Genomic DNA, 23,776 nt, shown 5'->3' on the forward strand with positions numbered 1-23,776 from the left:
TTGGAGGGCTTCAGCCATAGGGAGAGGCTGAAAAGGCTGGGGCTGTTTTCCCTGGAGCGTCAGAGGCTGAGGGATGACCTTCTAGAGTTTTATAAAATCATGAGGAGCATGGATAGGAGAAATAGACAAGGTCTTTTTCCTGGGGTCGGGAATTCCAGGCTAGAGGGCATAGGTTCAGGGTGAGAGGGAAAAGACATAAAAGAGACCTAAGGGGCAACTTTTTCACGTGGATGTTGGTACGCGTATGGAATGAGCTGCCAGGGGATGTGGTGGAGGCTGGTACAATTACAACATTTGAAAGGCATCTGGATGGGTATATGAATAGGAAGGGTTTGGAGGGATATGGGCCAAGTGCTGGCAATTGGTACTAGATTAGTTTGGGATATCGAGTCGGCATGGACAGGTTGAAACGAAGGGTCTGTTTCCGTGCTGTACATCTCTTTGACTCTATCTGTTTCAGAGGTAGAACCCTGTAGACATTTTCCCTTGATCCACCTTGAATCCACCTTCTGCCAGACTGGATGAGGAACTTCTTTCAGTGTAAACAAACACACAGAATTTGCTTCAGGTAGTACAGTCATGTGATGAGCTGTTTTCAGCTTCCCATGCCTTTTGAAGAACTGCACAAACGTAGTGCTAAAAGCTTTCGGTTTTCCTTGGTTTCTTAATTCTCCCACTTTGTAAATTAGCTGTAAAACTCTTCCACTTTAAAGTGAGCAATTCTGATTCTGGACTATACATATAATGTTCCTCTCTGTATATAGATGGACGGCAGTTATCTGTCCCACTTCAAAATAGAACAGCCTTTACTGTCATGTACGCTCTGATGAGTGCAGTAACAAGTTTGTAATGTCACCTCTTGACGCCATCTTAGGTACAGGGTACCTAGGTACAGATACTTCAAGTAGATTAGATTAGATTAGATTAGATTAGATTAGATTACAGTGTGGAATCAGAAGTGTTGTTACAGAATTGAAATGGTAAAAGATAAGATTAGTATGGGATTAGAGAGTTTATGAAGTCCCAAACGAGAATAAAAGGAATGTTTAAACTGCTCAAGCTCTAGTCCCTTTCTCATGCGTCCGTGCCCACTGGCTTCAGAACATGAGACCTTGCTGCCTCCACGTGCTGGCCTCTATCCTGGACCCGCCTCCAGTACCCGTCCCCTCGACCGGCCTGGGCTCACTGTGCTCCCGCTCCAGGCTCTGGGCTCTAGCCTGTGACTCGGTTCCCAGCTCAGCCCGTGCTCACCCTGCTCCCGCTCCATTCAGTCCTGACTTTGGGTTTAATGCTTCCTGGGCCATTTACTTTCGATAGCTGACGAGAATCTTGCTTGAATCACAGCTCAGCATCAGAAGGAACTAAAACTCCACCCCCAGTAGCCAGTTTAAAACTTGCTGTTGGCTAAAATTTCTATACTCTTGCTGTGACGTGCTGCTTTAAGATGACTCATCTTTTTACAAAAATGGTCCTTTGCAGTTTTGATGGGACAGCTGGGTGGATGCTGTCTTTTCTTGTCATTCTGATAATAATGGATCATGGCAGCGACTGTGTTCTCTTTGTACACCCCCTGTGTCTGTACAGCTATGTTTTCACTACAGAGTTTAACAAACTGCATTCCTGACCCCACAGTAATTGTATGGTTCTGTTTTCAAACTTCAGCTTGCTTTGTCAACCGGACAGCATTCAAAAACGTCAAGTCATCCCAGGACTGCAAAACATCTGACAACGTTTCACTGAAGACCTCTGCAACAATTCAGTCTCAGGTCAATACTTCCTATAAATTTGCATATTCACACTTATCCACGGGCTGGGATAAATCATTAACAGGCATTAACATTCACTCCCAGTCCCTGGGTGCATTCAACAGGAGTATTTTTCCTGAGACACACTGAGTACTTGAATTACTTTATCACATGCAGTGTCTTCCATGCTGACCTGTACCTGTGTTTTTGGTTTTGCTGCTGTTTACCTATTATTTACTATCTATGCTACTTAACTCTGTGATCTGCCTGTGTTGCTCGCAAGACAAAGCTTTTCACTGTGTCTCGGTACACCTGACAATAAATTCAATTCAATTCTCATCTTTTATGAGGACCCTTGTGGTGCAGTGGTAGTGTCAACTTGTGGCCCAGGAGGTCCGAGGTTCAAGTCCTACTCACTCCAGACAATTCTGACCAGGTTGATTTTAAAACGTCTACCGCGACATTGTCACCTCAGATCGCAAACAAGAGAATACTGATGCCCTTTTGCCAGGCGGGTGGGGGGGGGGGGGGGGGGGGGGGAGTTCAGAACTACAGGGCACAGATTTAAGGTGGGAAGGGAAAGATTAAAAAGGGACCTGAAAGGGCAGCTTTTTCACCCAGAGGGTGGTGCGTGTATGGAATGAGCTGCCAGAGGAAGTGGTGGAGGCTGGTACAATTGCAACATTTAAAAGGCATCTGAATGGGTATATGAATAGGAAGGGTTTAGAGGGATATGGGCCAAGTGCTGGCAAACGGGATGAAATTAATTTAGGGTATCTGGTTGGCATGGATGTGTTGGACCAATGGGTCTGTTTCCAGGCTACATGACTTTATCTGCTCCTTGCTGGGCTATAGAGCTCCTTCAGCCACTGTTCAACCTGATTTGAGCCTCTAATCTGGCCAACACACTCTGGTAAGGGCAATGACTTCCCCTTTACTTTTTCTTCATTAGTTGCTGCTCTCCATATGCTGTTCAACGGTGACCTTTCGCTGTTCCTGTTACCCATTGACCGCTGCCTCCTCATACCATGATTGGGTTCAGGAGAGAGGTTAGTCAATATATTAGGAGTCTTTTGATATACGGACCAATACCTTTTTTTAATATTTAAACATAATAGATAAGTGCTGTTTACAAATACATCTTCACCTCTGTCACGGGCTGTTAAGGAGAACCATCAACACATACTCAGGTGATTTAACCCACTGATATTTAAACTATCAGACTTAAATATTCACATTAATTCTTTACACTCAATGCCTATTGTGTTCAAATTCTTTGCTAATTCAGGCACTGCATTGCAGAAGAAGAGTTTCATCCTCAAGCGATCCCTAATTCTTTGAGTTGTACACACAATGCAAGGTACAAGAGCCAATCAGTACACTGTGTCACTATTGATGTTAATCCAACTCTCTTGCATTGTCACTCAATAATCCCTCTCCTCCATCACCCTGTGTTACTGACTGTATCTGGATTGATACTAATCCAGCTCCCTTACACTGTCACTCAGTAACCCCTCTCCCCCAGCACCCTGTGTCACTGACTGTATCTCTCCTGATGTTAATCCAGCTTCCTTACACTGTCACTCAGTAACCCCTCTCCCCCAGCACTGTGTCACTGACTGTATCTCTCCTGATGTTAATCCAGCTCCTGCACACTGTCACTCAGTAACCCCTCTCCCCCAGCACCCCGTGTTACTGACTGTATCTCTGCTGATGTTAATCCAGCTCCCTTACACTGTCACTCACTAACTCCTCTCCCACAGCACATTGTGTCACTGACTGTATCTCTCCTGATGTTAATCCAGCTCCCTTACGCTGTCACTCACTAACTCCTCTCCCCCAGCACCCTGAGTTACTGACTGTATCTCTCCTGATGTTAATCCAGCTCCCTTACACTGTCACTCAGTAACTCCACTCCCCCAGCACCTTGTGTTACTGATTGTATCTCTCCTGATGTTAATCCAGCTCCCTTACACTGTCACTCAGTAACTCCTCTCCCCCAGCACCCCGTGTTACTGACTGTATCTCTCCTGGTGTTAATCCAGCTCCCTCACACTGTCACTCAGTAATTTCTCACACCAGTTACTGTCTCTAATGCAGAAGCTGTACTCTTAATGGAATCTGATTCAAATTTCTGTCTTGAAAAGGTTTTCAGATGGCTGGTCTTTTAACTTGCTGAGTTACTTTGCTGGATTGAATGAACCTTTTCCTCCCAGTTCAGTACAAAACACCTTCAGATCAGGAGCCCATTTCTTTGACAGGAACCTCCCATGCTTACTGACCTTTACATTTCTAAGCTGGAATCCATTGCTAACAATAAATACTGCTGAGGATGTGTGGAGGTGAAATGTTTCTGTGTAAATTCACTGCCTTCCCCATCACTATCTGAGGCATAATCTACAGTGGAGTTATTGTTAAATAGCTCTGCTCCCCAGCTAGTACTGAAATATGAGTTTACACTCGAAAACGCATGTCCAGGAGTGGGATCATGCTGACTTCCCATTTCGTTCACAATGGGGAGTGTAACCAATTCCCCAGGATCACCTTGGAGTCTCTATGAAGTCAGGATTAACCTCCAGTGTTGTATGAGGTAATGGTTCTGAAAGAGTTAATACTGAAATTGTATTAAGCTCCACCCAATCCTAATGATGTTGCATAACCCTGGACGGAAATAGAGGAGCCCAGCACAAGGGTGCAATGGAGACAGACTGTCATCACTATTACTTCACTCAGTCTAGTTCACTTTATTCACTACTCACAATGTGGTCTCCTCTACATTGGGTGACTGCTTCACAGAACATCTACGTTCTGTCCACAAAAATGACCCCGAGCTTCCAGTTCCCTGCCACTTTAACACCCCATCCTGTTCCCTGGCCAACATCTCTGTCTCAGTCCTGCTGCAGTGTTCCAGCGTTCCAGCACAAGCTAGGAGAACAGCACCTCATTTTCCACTTGGGAACACTATAGCCTTCTGGACTCAATATCGAGTTCAACAACTACAGGGCTTGAGCTTCTCCCACGTCCTTACCTAACCCCCACACAACAGGCTTTATTATCACATGGTCTGCTAAAAAACACACAACCCATTGTTAGACGTTAACAGTCCCCTTTAATAGCTATTCACCCTCCAAGGCAACCATTACTTACCTCTTTGTCTGTCCAACAGTTCTTTTCCCTCTTTGAGCTCTATCTCCACCTATTATTTACTCTTTACTCCCTCCCCACACCATATCTTCTGCATAAAAACCCTTATTTTCCTAGCTACCATCGGTTTTGAGGAAGGGTCACTGGTCCTGAAACATTAGCTCTCCGAAGGTACCGCCAGACCCATCGAGCTTCCCCAGCAATATCTGCTTTTGTTTCTGATTTCCAGCATCTGCTGTTCTTTTGGTTTTTATGTCACTGCTAGTTCCCGAGAGTCTCTGTAATTTTGCCTAACTAGTGGGTATAATTTGGTACCTATTGCTATTGTGTAATAAACTACAGTCGGTTCTGCTATAAGGCGTGTCTCTTTAACACAAATTGTAGAATCTAGGCAGTTATTTGCAGAACATTCCTTACCTGTATTGGCTATAATGTGATTCTGGCCCCATTAGCTTAAATGATGTGGCTACTGCACAATTTTCTTGTAACGTGAGATCGCATGACAACGGATTATTATCATAACTGGCTGTACATCTTTACAAGAACATTTACTTGCTCAGACTCTACAGAGGTCTGCCCTGTACTAGTGCTAATTGCACAGGCCCTCAGACTCAGCATTGATTGCTGCATGCTGTGGACGGGGTGTGCATGTCTTTCTGCCTGGTGCTGTCAAAAGAGGGAAGAAATATTGTTCACCAGCTTTCACGGAAGGACAGGCTGGCTGAGGAGAAGGTGGCTAGGGCCACTATGAGTGCCAGTACATGGTAGTGCGTGGTGGTAGTGCGTGGGTGGGTGGGTGGGTGGGGGAACATTGCAGGGCGAGGACAAACATTCAGCCACAAGCATCTCCACCTCCACCTGCACATCCAAGGTATTATGGACCAAACCAGACCCCCTCTAAGTATTTTAAGAAGGAAGGCTAGACCCTAACTTGTTCTCAATTTTTAAGATAAATGCAAAGTGTCTCTGTTCCAGATGTAATTCGACTGGTCAAACCGCACAATGTTAAGCCAAACACAGTTTGTTTAAACACTGAAGTTAAAGTACAATCAACGAGCTGCAAAGTGTTTGTATAACACCTCAACCATTTCCCTTGACAGCACATGCAACTTTTCATTTTGGCCCCTATTTGGCCCTTTGCCACTATTTTACTAACACTGAGCTTAAACAAGTCTGTGGGATTTCTCTTCTCCAACCTCCGTAATTATGAAGTGCTTCGAGAGGTTAGCCATGGCTCACATTGACTCCAGCCTCCCAAACTGCCTTGATCCTTTACAATTCACTTCCCGATGCAACAGTCCACAGCAGAAACCATCTCCCTGGCCCAACACTCATCCCTGGAATATCTGGGTGATACCTACATCAAGCTCCTACTTATTGATGACAGCTCCACTTTCAAGACCGTATTTGCAAACCAACTCATCTCCAAACTCTCAGGTCTCTGCTCCACCCTCTGCAACTAGATCCTCGACTTCCTGATCGACAGACTGCAATCAGTGAGAATAGGCAACAGCACCTCCTCCATGATAGTCCTCGACACCAGCACCCTGCAAGGCAGCATACTCAGTTCGTTATACACTCACGCCTATATGGCCAAATTCTGCCCTAACTCCATTTACAGATTCGCCGATGACATCACTGTTGTAGGCTGGATCTCAAACTATGACGAAACAGAATCCAGGAAAGAGATAGAGCACTTGGTGGTGTATTGTAAAAATAACAATCTCTCCATCAACATCAGCAAAATGAAGGAGCTGGACATTGACTTCAGGAAGTGGAGTAGAGGGCACGCCGATGCCGCTGAGATGGAGATGGTCGAAAGCGTCAAATTCTTGGGAGTGATGATCACCAACAATCTGTCCTGGTCCATCCAGGTTGACGCAACGGTGTAGAAAGTGCACCAATGTCTCTACTTCCTCAGAGTCTAAGGAAATTTGGCATGTCTTTAAGGACTCTGACCAATTTTTATAGATGCACTATAGAAAACATCCTATCCGGATAAATAAGTTGCTTGGTATGGCAACTGCTCTGCCCAGGCCTGTGAGAAACTACAGAGAGTTGTGAATACAGCTCAGTCCATCACACAAACCCACCTTCCAGCCACTGACTCCATCTATACTTCCCTCTGCCTCAGGAAGGCAGCGATATCATCAAAGGCCCCTCCCACCCCAGTTATAATCTCTTCAATTGGGCAGAAGATACAGAAGCTTAAACACCCTACCAACAGATTCAAGAACAGCTTCTTCCCCGCTGTTATTAGACTTCTAAATGGACCTCTCAAGTTTCATGTTGATCTCACCCTTTATGCACCTTTCTCTGCAGCTGTAACATTGGATTCCTCGCTCTGTTCTATTACCCTAATGAACTGTGTATGGTATCATCTGCCTGTACTGCACGCAAAACAAAACCTTTCACTGTACCTAGGTACATGTGACAGTAATAAATCAAATTCCATCAAATCAAACCACCCAGAGTTCTGAAGGCGATAACTGAGGAGGTTGTATGGGCCTTGATTTAGATTTAGATTTGGGTTTAGATTTTATTGTCAGGTGTACTGGAATACAATGAAAAGTGGGCAAAGTTGCCATTCTCTGAAGCCATCTTTGTAACAAAAAACAGCATGAAAAACAGAAGCAGAAATAAAAGAAACAGCCAAAAGAAAAGGAAACGCCCAGATTACTCCCCCATGAGTCACCTCCAACAGAACAACAAAGCCACCAAATCCGCCCCTTAATCCGCGAACACTCAGGTGCCCCGAATCCTCATATGTCACTGCAGTCGGAACTCCACTGCCTCCATTGGGCTTAGCCGTGTCCCAAGATGCACTGTTGGAAGCATGTCACCGCTCTATGGCGCCATCTTGCCTTCACCAACATCAGCACCACCGTGAGTCCGCACTGGGCCCAAACCCGATGCTAGGCCCACCACACCGAAGCAAACAGTGCCTCGTTTTGGCTTACACCGCTGCCACTGCCACCGCCACCTCCTGGGGACACCATTTCAGCAAAGGAACCTGCCACCGCCTAACCCTTAGAAAGAACTGCTCCCGCCGTTGCCCACACTCCAAGGGGAACCACCCCCGCTGAGGTACAGGAAAATAAAGAGCTGAAGTAAAAGAAAGAGAGAGAAAACAGAAAGGCAGTCGGAAGCAGGCCAGCCCCAAGCCCAGGACCCAGGCCCAAATGCTGCTACTCTGCTGACGCCAGCTTGAAAAAGGTTTCTTTCAATAATCAATGGAGTCAGGAACAGTCACAGAGGACTGGAAAATGGCTAATGTAACACCCCGATTAAGAAGGGAGCTAGGCAGAAGATGCAAAGTTATAGGCCAGTTAACTTGACCTCAATTGTTGGTAAGATTTTAGTGTCCATTATTAAGGATGAGATTGTGGAGTCCTTGTAAAATAGGGCTGAGTCAGCACGGCTTGGTCAAGGGGGACGTCATGCCTGACAACTCGCTAGAATTCTTTGAGGAGGTAATGAGCAGGTTACACAGAGGAGAGCCAGTGGGTGTCATGTAAGTCCAGAAGGAATTTGACATGGAGGCTGCTAAATAAGATGAGTCCATGATGTTAGGGGCATGGATAGAAGATTGGGTAACTGGCAGAAGGCAGAGAGTATGGGTAAAAGGGGTCTTTTTCAGCATGGCAGTTGGTGACAAATGGGATTCCACAGGGGTTGGGTGCTAAGACCACAACTATTCACATTACACTTTAACAATGTGGACAAAGGAACTGTTGCTAAGTTTGCAGTTGACACAAAGTAGGTGGATGGACTGGTCATGTTGAGGTAGCAGGGAGGATGCAGAAGGACAGGTTAGGAAAGTGGGTAAAGAAGTGGCAGAAAGTGTGAGGTTATGCACTTTGGTAGGAAGAACAGAGTTGTATACACTATTTTCTAAACAGGGAGTCGTCTTAGTTCAGGATTCTCTTAACGTTAACATGCAGGATCAGTTGGTGGTTATGAAAGCAAACACAATCTTAGCATTGATTTTGAGGGGGCTAGGATACAAGAGCTGGAATGTATTGCTGAGGATGTACAAGGCTCTGGTCAGACCACATTTGGAGTTTTGAGAGTAGTTTTGGGCCCCGTTTCTAAGGAAGGATGTGCTGACATTGGATGGGGTACAGAGGTGGTTTATGGGAATGATACTGAGGATAAAGGGCTTGTAATATGAAGAGTGATTAAGGACTCTGGGTGTGTGTACTTGATGGAGTTTAGAAGGATGAGGAGGGTCCTGATTGAAATTTACAGAAAACCATGAGGCCTGGATAGAGCGGATGTGGAGAAGATGCTCCGACTAATAGGAGAGACGAGGACCTGAGGGCACAGCCTGAGAGTGAAGGGGCGACCCTTTAGAACTGAGATGAGGAGGAATTTCTACAGCTGGGGGTGGTGGATCTGTGGGAACACACTGCTACAGAACGCTGTAGAGGCCAAGTCATTGACTGTTTTTAAGACAGTGATAGTTAGATTCTGGACTGGTAAGGGGATCAAGGGTTACAGAGTGAAGGCAGGAAAGTGGGATTGAGAAACATTTCAGCTCATGATTGAAGGATATAGCAGACTCAACGGGCCGAATGGCCTAATTCTGCTCCTATTATCTTATGGTCTCTGTGGGTTTGGCTGATGAAGGATGCCTTGCCTTTGATTTGCAGAGTATCAGGTTTCAAACGCTCACCTATTAAAGCGCTCAGCTCTCTCTTGATCCGTTCCATCTGGATGCTTTGTGGAAGGACCTGTCACAGGGTCGCAGTACAGACTAGCACAACTGCACTCTACTAGCTCTCAAGGGGTAAACCCGCAGGGTTGGACTATGGAAATCCACAGAGGGTTCAGAGATGGCCTCGGAAACAACTACTCTTCGATTTGAGAGGAATTTTCTAACAAAGGGAGAGCTGCCCCTTGCTTTGCTGTCAAAAAGGGATGATCTTCAGCTTAGATTAGATCAGATTAGATTCCCTACAGTGTGGAAACAGGCCCTTCGGCCCAACAAGTCCACACCGACCCGCCGAAGAGTAACCCACCCAGACCCATTTTCCCTCTGACTAATCCACCTAACACTACGGGCAATTTAGCATGGCCAATTCACCCTGACCCACACATCTTTGGACTGTGGGAGGAAATTGGAGTACCCGGAGGAAACCCACGCAGACACGGGGAGAATGTGCAAATCCCACACAGACAGTCGCCCGAGGCTGGAATCGAACCTGGGACCCTGGTGCTGTGATGCAGCAGTGCTAACCACTGAGCCATCGTGGCTTCTTAAAACGCTGGCATCTGGTCTCCCAGCTCAGCAGTTTACAATACCTTTGTCAGCATGATGTCTTCCTGCTTCCCTTCTACTCCAGCCCAACACCAGCACCTCCACATCATTCCTGCCTTGGCACAGTGATGGGCCACACCACCCTACATCACATGACCACACCTCCACTGGGCTGGGCCTGACATGATACCATCCACCTGGTCTGGGATATGACCCACTTGTCCCAGAGGAGTGCTCTGTCAGCTGCCTTCCCCTCCCTTGACAGGAGAAGGTGCTTGATAGAATAGGTTGTGACCATTTATTGCAGACTTTGTGAATGCTTGGGGTTCAGAAAGGAGCTCATTGCCCAGATTTGATCTCTTTTCAGTGCTGCAGAGTGTCAAATTAAAGTTAGCGGGTCACTCACAGTGTGACAGGACTGGGTGCAGGTTTGTAGTTTCTTGAAAGTGAAGTTGCAGGTAGACAGGATAGTGAAGGTGGTGTTTGGTAAACTTGTCTTTGTTGGTCAGTGCGTTGAGTATAGGGGTTGGGAGGTCATGTTGCGGCTGTACAAGACATTGATTCGGCCACATTTGAATGTACTGTATCCAGTTCTGGTCTCCCTGCTTCTTGGAAAGGTGTTGTTAAACTTGAAAGGGTTCAGGAAATATTTACAAGGGCATTGAGGGGGTTGGAGAGTTTGAACAATAGGCTGGGGCTGTTTTCCCTGGCCGATCAGAGGCTGAGGGGTGACCTTATAGAGATTTATAAAATCATGAGAGGTATGAATAGGATAAATACACAAGGTCTTTTTTTTTTGCAGGACAGGGGAGTCCAGAACTAGAGGGCATAGGTTTAGGGTGAGAGGGGAAAGATGTAAAAGGGACCTAAGGGGAAACTTTTTCACGCAGAGGGTGGAGCGTGTATGAGCTGCCAGAGGAAGTGGTGGAGGCTGGTACAATTACAGCATTTAAACGGCATCTGGATGGATATATGAATAGGAAGTGTTTAGAGGGATATGGGCCAAGTGCTGGCAAATGGGACTAGTTTAATTTAAGATGTCTGGTTGACACGGACTAGTTGGACCGAAGAGTCTGTTTCCATGCTGTACATCTCTATGGCTGCCTGTTGTCTGGCCAGTGAGTGCTATTTGCATGGAGCCGTTCCTTTGTGTCTCCTTGAGGAGACTGTAAGATTTGGCTCTACCGGGGCTGGGGGAGGGGCGCAGAGGGATCCTCTCGTCGTACACAGATAATGCGCTCCTCGTGTTCACAGACCCAGCTGACCTGCGGAGGGTACAACAGTGCTGCAAGATACGCTCCGGAACAACTGGGGAACATGTTTCAGATGGTGGTTACTCAGTGACAATGGGCTCCCTGCCAGAGGAACTCCCGGCTGGCGGTCAGACAGAAACTAGAGGCCAATGTCCACCTTTGAGGGTGAGAACAAGGCTCCCCCACTGCCTCCTGTGGGACATCAGCGTTGGTCATGAACCAGCCTACATCCGGCATTTTGTGGTACCAGCGGGTCACTTTGATCCCCTCTCCGGAGTTTGTCACAAGGTTACAGAAGATGCTTACAGGTTGCTTTTGGGACTTTTGGAAGTCAGTCTGCTGTTTCAGGAGGCCAGGCACTGGTTTGACTCTGCTCCCCAAGGTGGGCACTGTCCTTTTCTCAGGGCCTGCACCGATACCTCTATGCTCACCATCTTCCTTGGTGGTGTGGCCTGGTCACTCCTTTCATTTGTCAGGTGCACGCCCTCAATGGCATCCTCTCCCGTTTGTGGATCTCTCTCTCTCTCTCTCTGGTCTTTGAAACAGGATTTTCACACCCGGTTTGGGCCACAGTTGTCTGATGCCAGCGCTCTCCATCAGGAGGAGTAGCACCACCATCAGCAGCTGATGGAGGAGATGGCTCAGGTGATCAGACTCAGGGACATGCCAGATGGTCACCGCAGCAACTCAGTCGTCAGTGTCCAGTGCTCAGCCAATGCCACTCGGAAGCCTGGAGACTATAACTCTCAGTCCTAAAGCAATCTCATGGCATTGACACCTGAAACCTCTGGGGGAAAATCTCCTCTGTCCGGGAGAAGGGTTTTCTGGTACATCCTTTATGTCTTACTTGCATTGGCTGTCCATACACACCCTTGCACTTGCTATGGAACTCTGGGTGGTGTGCGGCTCTCTACAACAAAGTCCTCCCTCTCTCCCACCATGATCTGGGGTGCAGGAAGTTGTAATCAGCAGTGCCATACAATCGGGAGTTAATACACAGAATCCCTACAGTGCGAAAGCAGGCCATTTGGCCCTTCAAGTTCACACTGACCCCACCCCACTCCCCCAAAGACAATCCCACCCAGACCTCCCAGTGCCCCCAACCCCATCCCTGTACCTGCATTCCTGAAGAAAGGCTTATGCCCGAAACGTCAATTCTCCTGCCCCTCGGATGCTGCCTGGTCTGCTGCGCTTTTTCAGCACCACACTTTTCAACTCTGGTCTCCAGCATCTGCAGTCCTCACTTTCTCCTGGTTGATCTTAACCTACTGCATCTCCCATGGCTAACCCACCTACTCTAAACACCCTTGGACATTACAGGGCAATTTACCACAGCTAATCCACAGCTCTTGGACTGTGGGAGGACACCAGAGCACCAAGAGGAGATCCATGCAGACACAGGGAGAATGTGCAGAGTCCACGTAGACCGTTGCCTGAGGCTGGAATTGAACCCGGGTCCCTGGTGGTGTGAGGCAGTAGTACTAACCACTAAGCCACCGTGCCACCCGGTGGGGGTCTGGGGCCTTGAGGAGTCTGTGAATAAGCTAGACATTCATGGGTTATTGAAAGGGGCTGCATGTGGTAAGGGTCGGGGATTCTCGTGGGGGGATCCTACTCAGGTCGGGCCTACGTTGCCAAGCAGTGGACCACCAAGGGGCCCACTGTGCCCACACTACTGCCTCTCTTCTCAGGACATGTCCGAACCAAAGTGCCCAAGGAGTGGGAGTGGCCAGGAGGACATGACCAGCAAGAGGCGCTGGAGTGCATCATCATACTTCAATATAAATTCGTGCTTTGACTTTTGTTCCAGTTCCCTACTGGGGGCTGTCAACTTTCATTTGGTCAATCAGTTTTATTAAACAAAATAAATGTAAAGGAGGCAGTACTTTACCCCAGTCACAAGCACCTAGTGTTTTGGACTGTAACATATGACATTGTTACAGGTGGCATGGTGGCTCAAGTATCAGGGTTCAATTCCAGCCTCTGGCGACTGTCTGTGTGGAGTTTGCACATTCTCCCTGTGTCTGCGTGGGTTTCCTCCGGGTGCTCCAGTTTCCTCCCACAAACCAAAGATGTGCAGGTCAGGTGAATTGGCCACGCTAAATTGCCAAGAGTGTTCAGGAAGGTGTAGGTTAGGTGCATTAGTCAGGAGCAAATGTAGAGTAATAGGGTAGGGGAATGGGTCTGGGTGGGTTACTCTTCGGAGCGTCAGTGTGGACTTGTTGGGCCAAAGGGAATGTTTCCACACTGTGGGAATTGTATGATACAGGTCGTAACCATGGAGATAAAGAAAGTTTAGTCATAAAATAATTGGAGAGGAACAGGGGGTGGGACGTAGAGGTCATTTGGTCGGGGAGGGAGTTACAGAATTGGAATTGTCAGCCTCCAGGAATATGGCTAACCAGAGACAGCAATGCCTCCATCAGATAATAACACACAAGCAAGGTTAAATCCAGCTACTAGACAGAGAAGCCATGAGGATAGTTGTAGCATCTGACAAAGGAGAATGTACCCCTCTGGACGGAGGAGCTGGAAGGTAAATGACTCGAAAAGCATCAAGCATCATCTCCCCTTCACCCTGGTCCCTTTTCCAGACCTTCAGTGTCCTGACCTGATGCATAGCTGACCAGTGAGCTCCCTCTGCTGGTCAGTAGCATGTTGACTGAAACGCTGGCTGACACAGGACTTTAAATAATGTAAAATTATTCTGTCAATTGGTCCATTCTGATCCAGCCTTTGAGAGTGGACTTGAAAGCAATACACCTTATAACCTTATTTTTACTCTGTGCGGGTGTTTTATCCAAATGCCCACCTCTTTACGACCTTGTTGCATGAATGACACACTAGGGAAGCTACAGCAGCTAACTTGTACTTAGTTTGTATGGTAGCATGTGGCTCAGCCGTTAGCACTGCTACCTGACAGCACCAGGGACCAGGGTTCGATTCCATGCTCAGGAAACTGTGTGGAGTTTGCACATTCTCCCTGTGTCAGTGGAGGGTCCCCTCTGGGTGCTCTGGTCCCCTCGCACAGTCCAAAGGCATACAGGTCAGGTGGATTGGCGATGGGAAATACTGGGAGGGGTGGTAAGCCCGTGTGTGGGATGGTCTTTGGAGGGTTGGTGCGGACTTGATGGGCCGAATGGTCTGCTGGCACACTGTAGGAATTCAATGGATGGGAGCTCTTGGATTCCCGCCCAACTTAAAGGCAACATTTTTTGATGTCTGCTCATCAATTAATGGATGCAAAGCGTCATAGAGATGTACAGCACCCTCCAGAAAACAGATCCTTTAGTCCAACTCAGATATCCTAAATTAACCTAGTCCCACTTGCCAGCACTTGACCCATATTCCTCTGAACCCTTCCTATTCATATACCCATCCAGATGCCTTTTAAAATGCGGTAATTGTACCAGCCCCCACCACTTCCTCTGGCAGCATCAGATGGGGACAAATCGGCCATGCTTCCTTTGCTGCGCAGGTGACGCAACAATTTGCAGCTACTTCATTTACATTTCCCCTTTCTGACATTCTAACACACTTCACGGGAATGTCACAACCCAAAACGTGACCACCAGGGCAATTAAAACTGGGGTTGCAAAGACCACCAGAATCGAAGGGATGTGGGCATCTTTGGAGATTTGCAGGGCTGGAGGAAATTGCGGAGATGAAGAGGTGTGAAACCACAGCGGGATTTGAAAGCGAGGATGAGGACTGGATAAAATCTAGGAGTTGCTCAACCGGGAGCTTGAGAAGGGCAGTGAGAAGAGGATGAGGGGTCAAACAGGACTTACGGTTGAGTTGGGATACAAGCAGCAGGCCTCAAGTTAGTGCAGGGTAGAATGTGGGAAGTCAGCCAGGATTAGAGTGGCCGGGTTAGCAAAGGCACAGATGAACGTTTCAGCAGCGGACGAACTGAATGAAGCAGGCATGGAGTTCGACGCTGTTTCAAAGATGAAAACTCGTGGCCTTTGGCGACATGACATTAAATACACAACCATTCTGGTTCAGACTCTGCCAGTGAGAAGGATAGAGTGAGTGGCTAGGGAGCAGAGTTTGTGATGAGGACTGAAGATATTAGCCTTACTTGGAGCAAATCTCCACTCACTCAGAACTGGACACTGATGACACAGCCTGGGGACAGGGGAAGGGTCAAGAAAGGAAGCAGAGAGACTGTGCTCAACTGATTAGATTAGATTAGGTTAGATTACTTACAGTGTGGAAACAGGCCCTTCGGCCCAACAAGTCCACACCGCCCCGCCGAAGCGCAACCCACCCATACCCCTACATTTACCCCTTATCTAACACTACGGGCAATTTAGCATGGCCAATTCACCTGACCTGCACATCTTTGGACTGTGGGAGGAAACCGGAGCACCCGGAGGAAACCCACGCAGACACGGGGAGAACGTGCAAACTCCACACAGTCAATCGCCTGAGGCGGGAAATGAACCCGGGTCTCTGGCACTGTGAGGCAGCAGTGCTAACCACTGTGCCTACGTGCCGCCCACAAACTGCATCAAAGCCTGCAAACAGCTCGAGATGGATGAGGAGGAATAGTTAGATTTTGTCACAGTTACACAGCATGTTACTTGTGACTCTGGTAGAAGTCATTTTGGTGACGGGCAGAAAAGCTGTTTGTAGGGATTCAAACACAGCGTTCCCTGGAGGAGTTTTGAGAGATGAGGGATCTTCAATGGCGTGGAAGAGGACAGGGAGATTGGAGATGTACAGTCCACTGAGGTACAGAGAGAATTATGAGGCATGAGTTGGGGGTGACATTCCAGAATGGGGTCGATGGTGGAACAAGGGAGGAGTGCTGTACATAGCTAAGGCATCTGTTCTGCAGAAGGAAAAAATGTTTGCATTTATATGTTGGCATTGTGAATTCCAAACGTTTTAGCCTGCGAAACACTTTAATGCATTGTAACATGGGAGCCATTTTGCCCACAGTAAAGTCCAGACAGGTGATCTGTTTCAATGACGTTGTTTAAGGGATAAGCATTGGCTAGGACTCCAGGAAAATGTCTGTTGTCTTCTTTAAATATTATTAGGATCCCTACAGTGTGGAAGCAGACTTTCCAGCCCATTGAGTCCACACCAACCTGAAGAACATCCTAGCCAGACTCACCATTGCCCCTCCCATCCCTGGCAGCCTGCATTTCCCATGGCTAATCCATCTAAATCGCACACCCCAGGACACAATGGGCAATTGAGCATGGCCAATCCACCTAACTTGCACATCTTTGGACTGTGGGAGGAAACCAGAGCACCCGGAGGAAACCCATTCAGACACAGTGAGAACACGCAAACTCCACACAGACAGTTGCCTAAGGGTGGAATTGAACCCGGGTCCCTGGCATTGTGAGGCAGCTAACCACTGAGCCACCATCAACAATGGATTTATGGTCATAATTAAACTCATAATTCTAGATTTTTATTGAATTCAAATTCTATCTGCCATGGCATTCAAGCCCAGGTCTCCAGAACATTACGTGGGTCTCTGGATTAGCAGTCCAGCAATAATGTCACTAGGCCAAAATCTCCCTCATGGGATGTCGCATTTCCACCTGAAAAGACAAATAGGGCCCTGTCTGAACAACTCACCTGGAAGATGGTAGGAGAAAGTGACCTAGATGATGGTGCCTTGGGACACAAAGCACAGGATAGGACGTGAGGCTGTAGACCCCATAGTGAGCGCATTTAACAGGCAAAGTATTTGCTGGGCTGCCCTGCCAATGTCTACAATGTACACTGAGCGTCTCCACAGAACCGGGAGTCAATGTTCACACTCATGAGTGTCGGAGGGCCCCTTGGTCTGCCTCTGTATGCCAATCTTTTCCCAATATTCTCCTGTAACACTTGGAGAAAGTGAGCAACTCTCTACTACATACTGCCCACCTTTCAGATGTGAACTCAAGTAGATAACTACACACGGAATACAGCAGTCTGTGCTTAACCATTGCCCATGGATCAGCAACCCATGGAATTGGTTATTACATAGTGACTGGGAGTAGGACTCTGGCTAATTCACTTATCTACAAACACTGCATTACTCTTATTCCAACATCAGCTCAGAGATATTGAGAGCATCATAACTCAAGTGTTCAGCTGATGACCAGCTAACTGAGCACAAGGTTTAAACTTGGTACCGTTCTGATCTGTACTGCTCAGTGGAGCATCAATAAAACAGATGAAGAGACTGACCTTCAATATTGATGGGGAGGCTGGTTTAAAGCACTGTGGTGTGAGACGCTGTAGGATTCTTATTGCTTGGTGCTGAGGGAACTTGAATCAGATTCAGGACAGTATGTACTGCAGACTCTGCTATAAGTGACTCCAATAGAAATATCTCAAACTGAGATTGACTCAAATAATAGCCTTTTAATTCGAGACTGGCTATTCAGCAGTGGGTATTGATGACATCAGTAGGAACATTGGCTAAGATGGGGTTCTGAGCCCCAGGAGAGAGAGAGAGATCTGATTTAAAAGTTCTTCTAAAGCAACTCATTCAGCCGTGTTATGACAAACCACTAGGTCACGTGAGGTTTGACTCTGGATCCCCTTAACAGATCAAGGAGTCAGGATACTCATACATTCCCATCAATAATCCAATGGCAAGTCAGACACAGCACGGTTCAAGGTGGGAATGAGTCAGTATCCTGGTTCCCTGGTCCGTACATGTACACAGATATATACACATACATACACAGATATATACACACACACACACAACAGTGATCCACTGATTCCTAGGTCTGTATAGACACACACACACCCTTTGTAAGTACAGATTCCCAGATCTATATGCCTAAACTTACAGTGTAAACACTAACTCTCCATACATGCACCATGTGTACACATTCTATGTCTATAAACACCCTGTAAACATCTGTGATCATACACTATAAATGTTGACTTCCTGTTCTGTGTGTACACACAATGTGAACGCTGACTCCCGGGATTGTGTACACAGAATGTGAACGCTGACTCCTGGTTTGTATATATGCACAGTATAAATGCTGACTTCAGTGTACTCGCATAGTGTGAATGCAGACTCACAGCTGTGTACATGCACAGCGTGAACACTGACTCCCGGTTCTGTATACACATACAATGTGAATACTGACTCCTGGTTCTGTGTGAACACCACATTAATACCTGTTGTGTGAATTCTTTGTACAAAACTGTTGTGGGTATAAACTTCAAAAGACCATCTACAATGCACAGCCAATTAAATTGTACAACATGCTTGTTCTAACTAACTTTTTATTGGCACGTCTTGGAAAAAAACAGCAGTCATGGGATAGCACCGATCAATCATGTCAATCAGACAGCCTTTGCTGTATCCAGGGCACGACAAGTGGGTCTCAGAGGCATGTTTGTGAACAGTCGCCCTCGAGTCACCTTAGAACAGTAACATGGAGTAAGGACAATGCTGGTTTGGAGTTGCGAAATCCTCACATTTATCCTGGAAAATGATGATGGCTTCAAAGCCCCTTCCCTTCCCATAATGCGTTTCTTGGATATGAGAGATTGGAGATGGAGCAAAAAAGACCAATTTGACCAGACTGTGTTTGCAGATGAAGAAACCTCCTGGAGCAGCCACTGAAGCACAGGTCAGGCCTGTTCCTGGCCAGCCGTGATAGTGTCACAGATACTGCTACATAGATTCATCATTGACTTCAGCTGCCCAAAGAGAGGTTGAAACACAAAATCCCCTCCTCCTGAGGCCCGCTATCAGGATTCAGTTCGAACAGTAACTCATTTTGGATTAACTCGTGTTGGAGAGCCCCTTGGTCCATTTCTGTATTAGCATTTGTGATGAAAGCTATTTCATAATTATAAAGGGGGCACTCAACAAGTTCAGAAGGGCAAAGGCCAATTCATTCTACATCAGAAGTCAGCTCTTATCAAAGTGGTCGGCCCCGCCCCTGAATCCAGGGGCCTGATGGGTATTTTTCTTGTTATGACTACAGTGTGCGCTGTATGAGATGCAGACAGTGTTGCCTGGTTTTTGCCAGCTGACCCTGTGGTTCTGAGAGAGGTTGCTGTTGGTTGTGCTCCCCCTACACCCACTTTCAAAAGATTAGTTCAAAGTCATTGTGGAGACAGGAAGATTGGCAATGCTATTTCCAACTCCTCCTCCAAACACAGGGTGCTGTTAACGCTTCCATCCCTGACCCCACTCCCCTAATTGTGTCCCCTCCACTACCCAGCTACCCAACAAGCATGGCCTCGCCCTCTCCGACTCTTCAACCTTAACCTCCCTATCCCACACATCACCTCACCCATTTGACCAACGTGAATACAGATAGAGTTACCCCCAGGTTATTCACCATGAGTTTCTCAGGAAGTGGCCCATCCTAAATTGCTGTTTCCAGAGGGGATTACTGGTCTGTGATCTGGAGTGAAAGCCCTGGCTGAATAGTTTGCCCTTTGCGATCTTGAAAAGCTGTGAAGCCACTTCTAACAGCTCTGTTGGTGCCCCTGTGCAGTCTAGGAATCCAACCTGGGGCCTTCCTGATCGCAGCATGGTGCATTTTGAGCTTTTAGGGTTGGTACCTTGTTAGGGGTTTGTTTAAGCTGCACACCCTGACTCCAAATGATCTGAACCTCTGCTAAAACTCAGGCGAAGGGTGTGCCTTAAGTCAGGTCATCAACAATCCTTCTCAGTTCATTAGTGACGTCTCCTTGCTGCATTCACTTCATTTCCATATTTGACCGGGACACACTGAATAACCCTTACCCTTATCGTTACACAGTGAATAACCCCTAACCGACTGGAGAAACTTGGATGTTATCGTTACACACTGAATAACCCCTACCCTGCTGGAGAAACAGGGACTCTATTGTTACACACTGAATAACCCCTACCCTGCTTTCAGGTCCCATACTCTATGCCATCAGTCCACGAATTCAAGGGTCATGATGTCCAAGTCCATAATACCTTCCTTTTCCAAACTGCTTATCCATTCACCAGGCGGTCCCAGTCGCAACATCATCAGGAGAGGTTTAACATTCCTTCATCCAGGCCAGCAATAGGATAAATTCTATTTTGGATTGACACGCAATCCTGGAGTGGTCAGGGCTTGGCCTGGGATAAGCCGGGCAGGTCCCAGTGTGAGCAGTATGCAAACGAACTCCGGACTCCAATTGGCTGGAGTCCGGGATCTGTTCCCTCAGCGGACAAACCAGGTCGGGGGTCTTCGCCTGGATAGGAGAGACAGAGAGAAGTGTTAAGCCAGGTACTGAATTTACCAAAGCCTTTGTACGGCCGCCAAAAAGTATTATTTCTAGATATTCTTAAAGACGTGAAGAAGCTTTCAACCATCTAACTCCAGGAATCAGCCACAGTAATTAAATTGTCATTCTGTACTCTGTTAGCTGATCTCTCACTCCGAGAATTGTGCAAAATTCTGTATTAGAGAAATAATGGTAAGGAGGCACTGGAAAGGGTGCAACAAGATTTACAAGGACGTTACCACACAGTGAAACAATTATACCAATTGGGAAAACCCAAAAAAAGGTGGAGGGTCTTTAAGAAAGCTGAAGAGTGGGCTGACTGAGGTCTTTAAAATTATGAATGGGTTTGATGTACAGTAAATAACACCACTTACTGGGGAAGCCTAAACTAAAGTCATATACATATGACAGTCACTAATAAATCCAATATGGAAATCAGGAGGACTTTCTGTATGCCGAATGTGGAACTCATTACCAGGAGTAGTTGAGGTGAAGAGCAAGGATGAATTTAAATGGAATCTGGGGAAGTACATTAGGGGAGAACGGAAAAGAGGAAAATATTGATAGGCATTAAAGTGAAGCAGAGTGGGAAGACACCCATACTGAACGTAAACACTGCCATAAAGAATGGTCCATTGTTTTGCTATGGGAGAGTTATGGACTGGCCAGAATGTATCAAAACTGGATGGAAGTGTCCACTCTACTCACAATCCAGTCCCCCTAATGTACTTCTCCAGATTCCTTGAAATGCATCCTTGCTATTCACCTCAACCACTCTGGTAATGAGTTCCACATTCTACGCACAGAAGGTCCTCTTGAATTCCATATTGGATTTATTAGTGACTGTCTTATGTGTATGACTTTAGTTTAGATTTCTCCAATAAGTGGAGGCATTTACTGTAAATCAACCCTACCAAACCCATTCAAAAATCTCAGTCAGCCCACACCTTTGCCTTCTTCAAGAGCATCAATCTTTTCAGACTCTCCTGACTGGTTTAATCTCTTAGTTAGTGTGTGTGCATGAGCGCCTTTTTATAATTATTTTCCCCTCAAATAGAGTCACAGAGATGTACAGCAAGGAAACAGACCCTCAACTCATCAATGCCGACCAGGTATCCTAAATTAATCTATCCCCATTTGCTAGCATTTGGCCCATATCCCTCTAAACCCTTCCTATTCATATACCCATCCAGATGCCTTTTAAGTGTCCCAGACTCCACCATTTCCTCTGGCAGCTCATTCCATAGCCACGTACCACCCTCTGCGTGAAAATGTTGGTCCTTAGGTCCCTTTTAAATCTTTCCCCTCTCACCTTAAACCTATGGTCTCCAGTTTCAGACTCCCCTTATCTGGGGACAAAGACCCAAATCCCTGAATCAATGGGGTTTGCAACATTTAGCATTGTGTGTCACAGATGCATCAAGTGTACAATAATCACGCACACATTAACAACAGAGCTTGTGACAAAACCTTGTGAGATTTCGCTAAAGAATTGAAAACATTTACAATTCCAAGTTCAGCATACAACCTGATCACCTTAATCAAATTTTCCCCACTTATCTGTTCCAACTCTGATTAGACGTTTTTAATTCTGACAATTCGCATGTTTCTATCCTACATCACTACATTGAGAAGTGGCTTTCATCATTTGTCATTCATTGGATATTGGGCTAAGAAGGAAGCCATTCAGCTCCTTGAAACTGTCCCACTATCTAACTAGCACATGGATAATCTGAATCTCAACCCCGTTTTCCTACCTCAATTGTGTAACCCTGAATAGTCCTGTCCATGAAAATCTAAGAAATTTAATTCTGAGATCTTCAAATAAATGCGAAGAACTGAAGATGCTGGAGATCTGAAGTGGAGAAACTCAGCAGGGCAGGCTGTATGTGTGGCGAGAGAAACAGAATTAATGCTTTGAGTTGAATCCGACATCATCGAAGAGTCATTTTGGACGCGAAACATTGTCTCTCTCCCAACAAGTGCTGAGTTTCCCATAAAGGCAGAGAGGGCTAAAGCAGAGAAAAAGACCTGCACCAATCAAAAACAATCACCCAACTATTCTCATCCTGTTTTCCAGCCCTTGGCCCACAGTCTTATATGAGCTGAAAATGTGTTGCTGGAAAAGCGCAGCAGGTCAGGCAGCATCCAAGGAGCAGGAGAATCAACGTTTCAGGCATAAGCCCTTCTTCAGGAATGAGGAGGGTGTGCCAAGCAGGCTAAGATAAAAGGTAGGGAGGAGGGACTTGGGGGAGGGGTGTCGGAAATGCGATAGGTGGAAGGAGGTCAAGGTGAGGGTGATAGTCCGGAGTGGGGGTGGGGGCGGAGAGGTCAGGAAGAAGATTGCAGGTTAGGAAGGTGGTGCTGAGTTCGAGGGTTGGGACTGAGACAAGGTGGGGGGAGGGGAAATGAGGAAACTGGAGAAATCTGAGTTCATCCCTTGTGGTTGGAGGGTTCCTAGCCGGAAGATGAGGCGCTCTTCCTCCAACCGTCGTGTTGTTGTGGTCTGGCGATGGAGGAGTCCAAGGACCTGCATGTCCTTGGTGGAGTGGGAAGGGGAGTTGAAGTGTTGAGCCACGGGGTGGTTGGGTTGGTTGGTCCGGGTGTCCCAGAGGTGTTCTCTGAAACGTTCCGCAAGTAGGCGGCCTGTCTCCCCAATATAGAGGAGGCCACATCGGGTGCAGCGGATGCAGTAAATGATGTGTGTGTAGGTGCAGGTGAATTTGTGGCGGATATGGAAGGATCTCTTGGGGCCTTGGAGGGAAGTAAGGGGGGAGGTGTGGGCGCACGTTTTGCATTTCTTGCGGTTGCAAGGGAAGGTGCCGGGAGTGGAGGTTGGGTTGGTGGGGGGTGTGGACCTGACGAGAGAGTCACAGAGGGAACACTGGTCTTTTCGGAACGCTGATAGGGGAGGGGAGGGAACTATATCCCTGGTGGTGGGGTCCGTTTGAAGGTGGCGGAAATGACGACGGATGATACGATGTATATGGAGGTTGGTGGGATGGTAGGTGAGGACCAGTGGGGTTCTGTCCTGGTAGCGATTGGAGGGGTGGGGCTCAAGGGCGGAGGATCAGGAAGTGGAGGAGATGCGGTGGAGAGCATCGTCAACCATGTCTGGGGGAAATTGC

General features: G+C 47.0%; 2 protein-coding genes across 6 annotated transcripts in view; one reads left to right on the top strand and one right to left on the bottom strand.

Annotated features, from left to right (window-relative positions):
* LOC148149447 (uncharacterized) overlaps window positions 1-23,776 on the top strand; it is a 103,752-nt gene that overhangs the window by 55,556 nt on the left and 24,420 nt on the right. The window contains exons 2-3 of the mRNA XM_087990135.1: window positions 1,663-1,766; window positions 2,698-2,794. Coding sequence (XP_087846261.1) covers window positions 1,663-1,766; window positions 2,698-2,794 — 201 coding nt within the window. The remainder of the gene's footprint in view (window positions 1-1,662; window positions 1,767-2,697; window positions 2,795-23,776) is intronic.
* The window catches only part of rad51b (RAD51 paralog B), a 550,826-nt gene continuing 545,700 nt past the window's right edge, over window positions 18,651-23,776 (bottom strand). For all 5 annotated transcript variants that reach the window (XM_087990130.1, XM_087990129.1, XM_087990128.1 and 2 more), the window contains one exon: window positions 18,651-20,615. In XM_087990130.1, coding sequence (XP_087846256.1) covers window positions 20,585-20,615 — 31 coding nt within the window. In that variant the 3' untranslated portion in view covers window positions 18,651-20,584. The remainder of the gene's footprint in view (window positions 20,616-23,776) is intronic.

Source organism: Chiloscyllium plagiosum, unplaced genomic scaffold (assembly GCF_037043375.1).
Source record: "Chiloscyllium plagiosum isolate Xiang-an unplaced genomic scaffold, Cpla_swu_hap1 HiC_scaffold_8, whole genome shotgun sequence".
In the NCBI taxonomy this organism is placed as follows: domain Eukaryota; kingdom Metazoa; phylum Chordata; class Chondrichthyes; order Orectolobiformes; family Hemiscylliidae; genus Chiloscyllium; species Chiloscyllium plagiosum.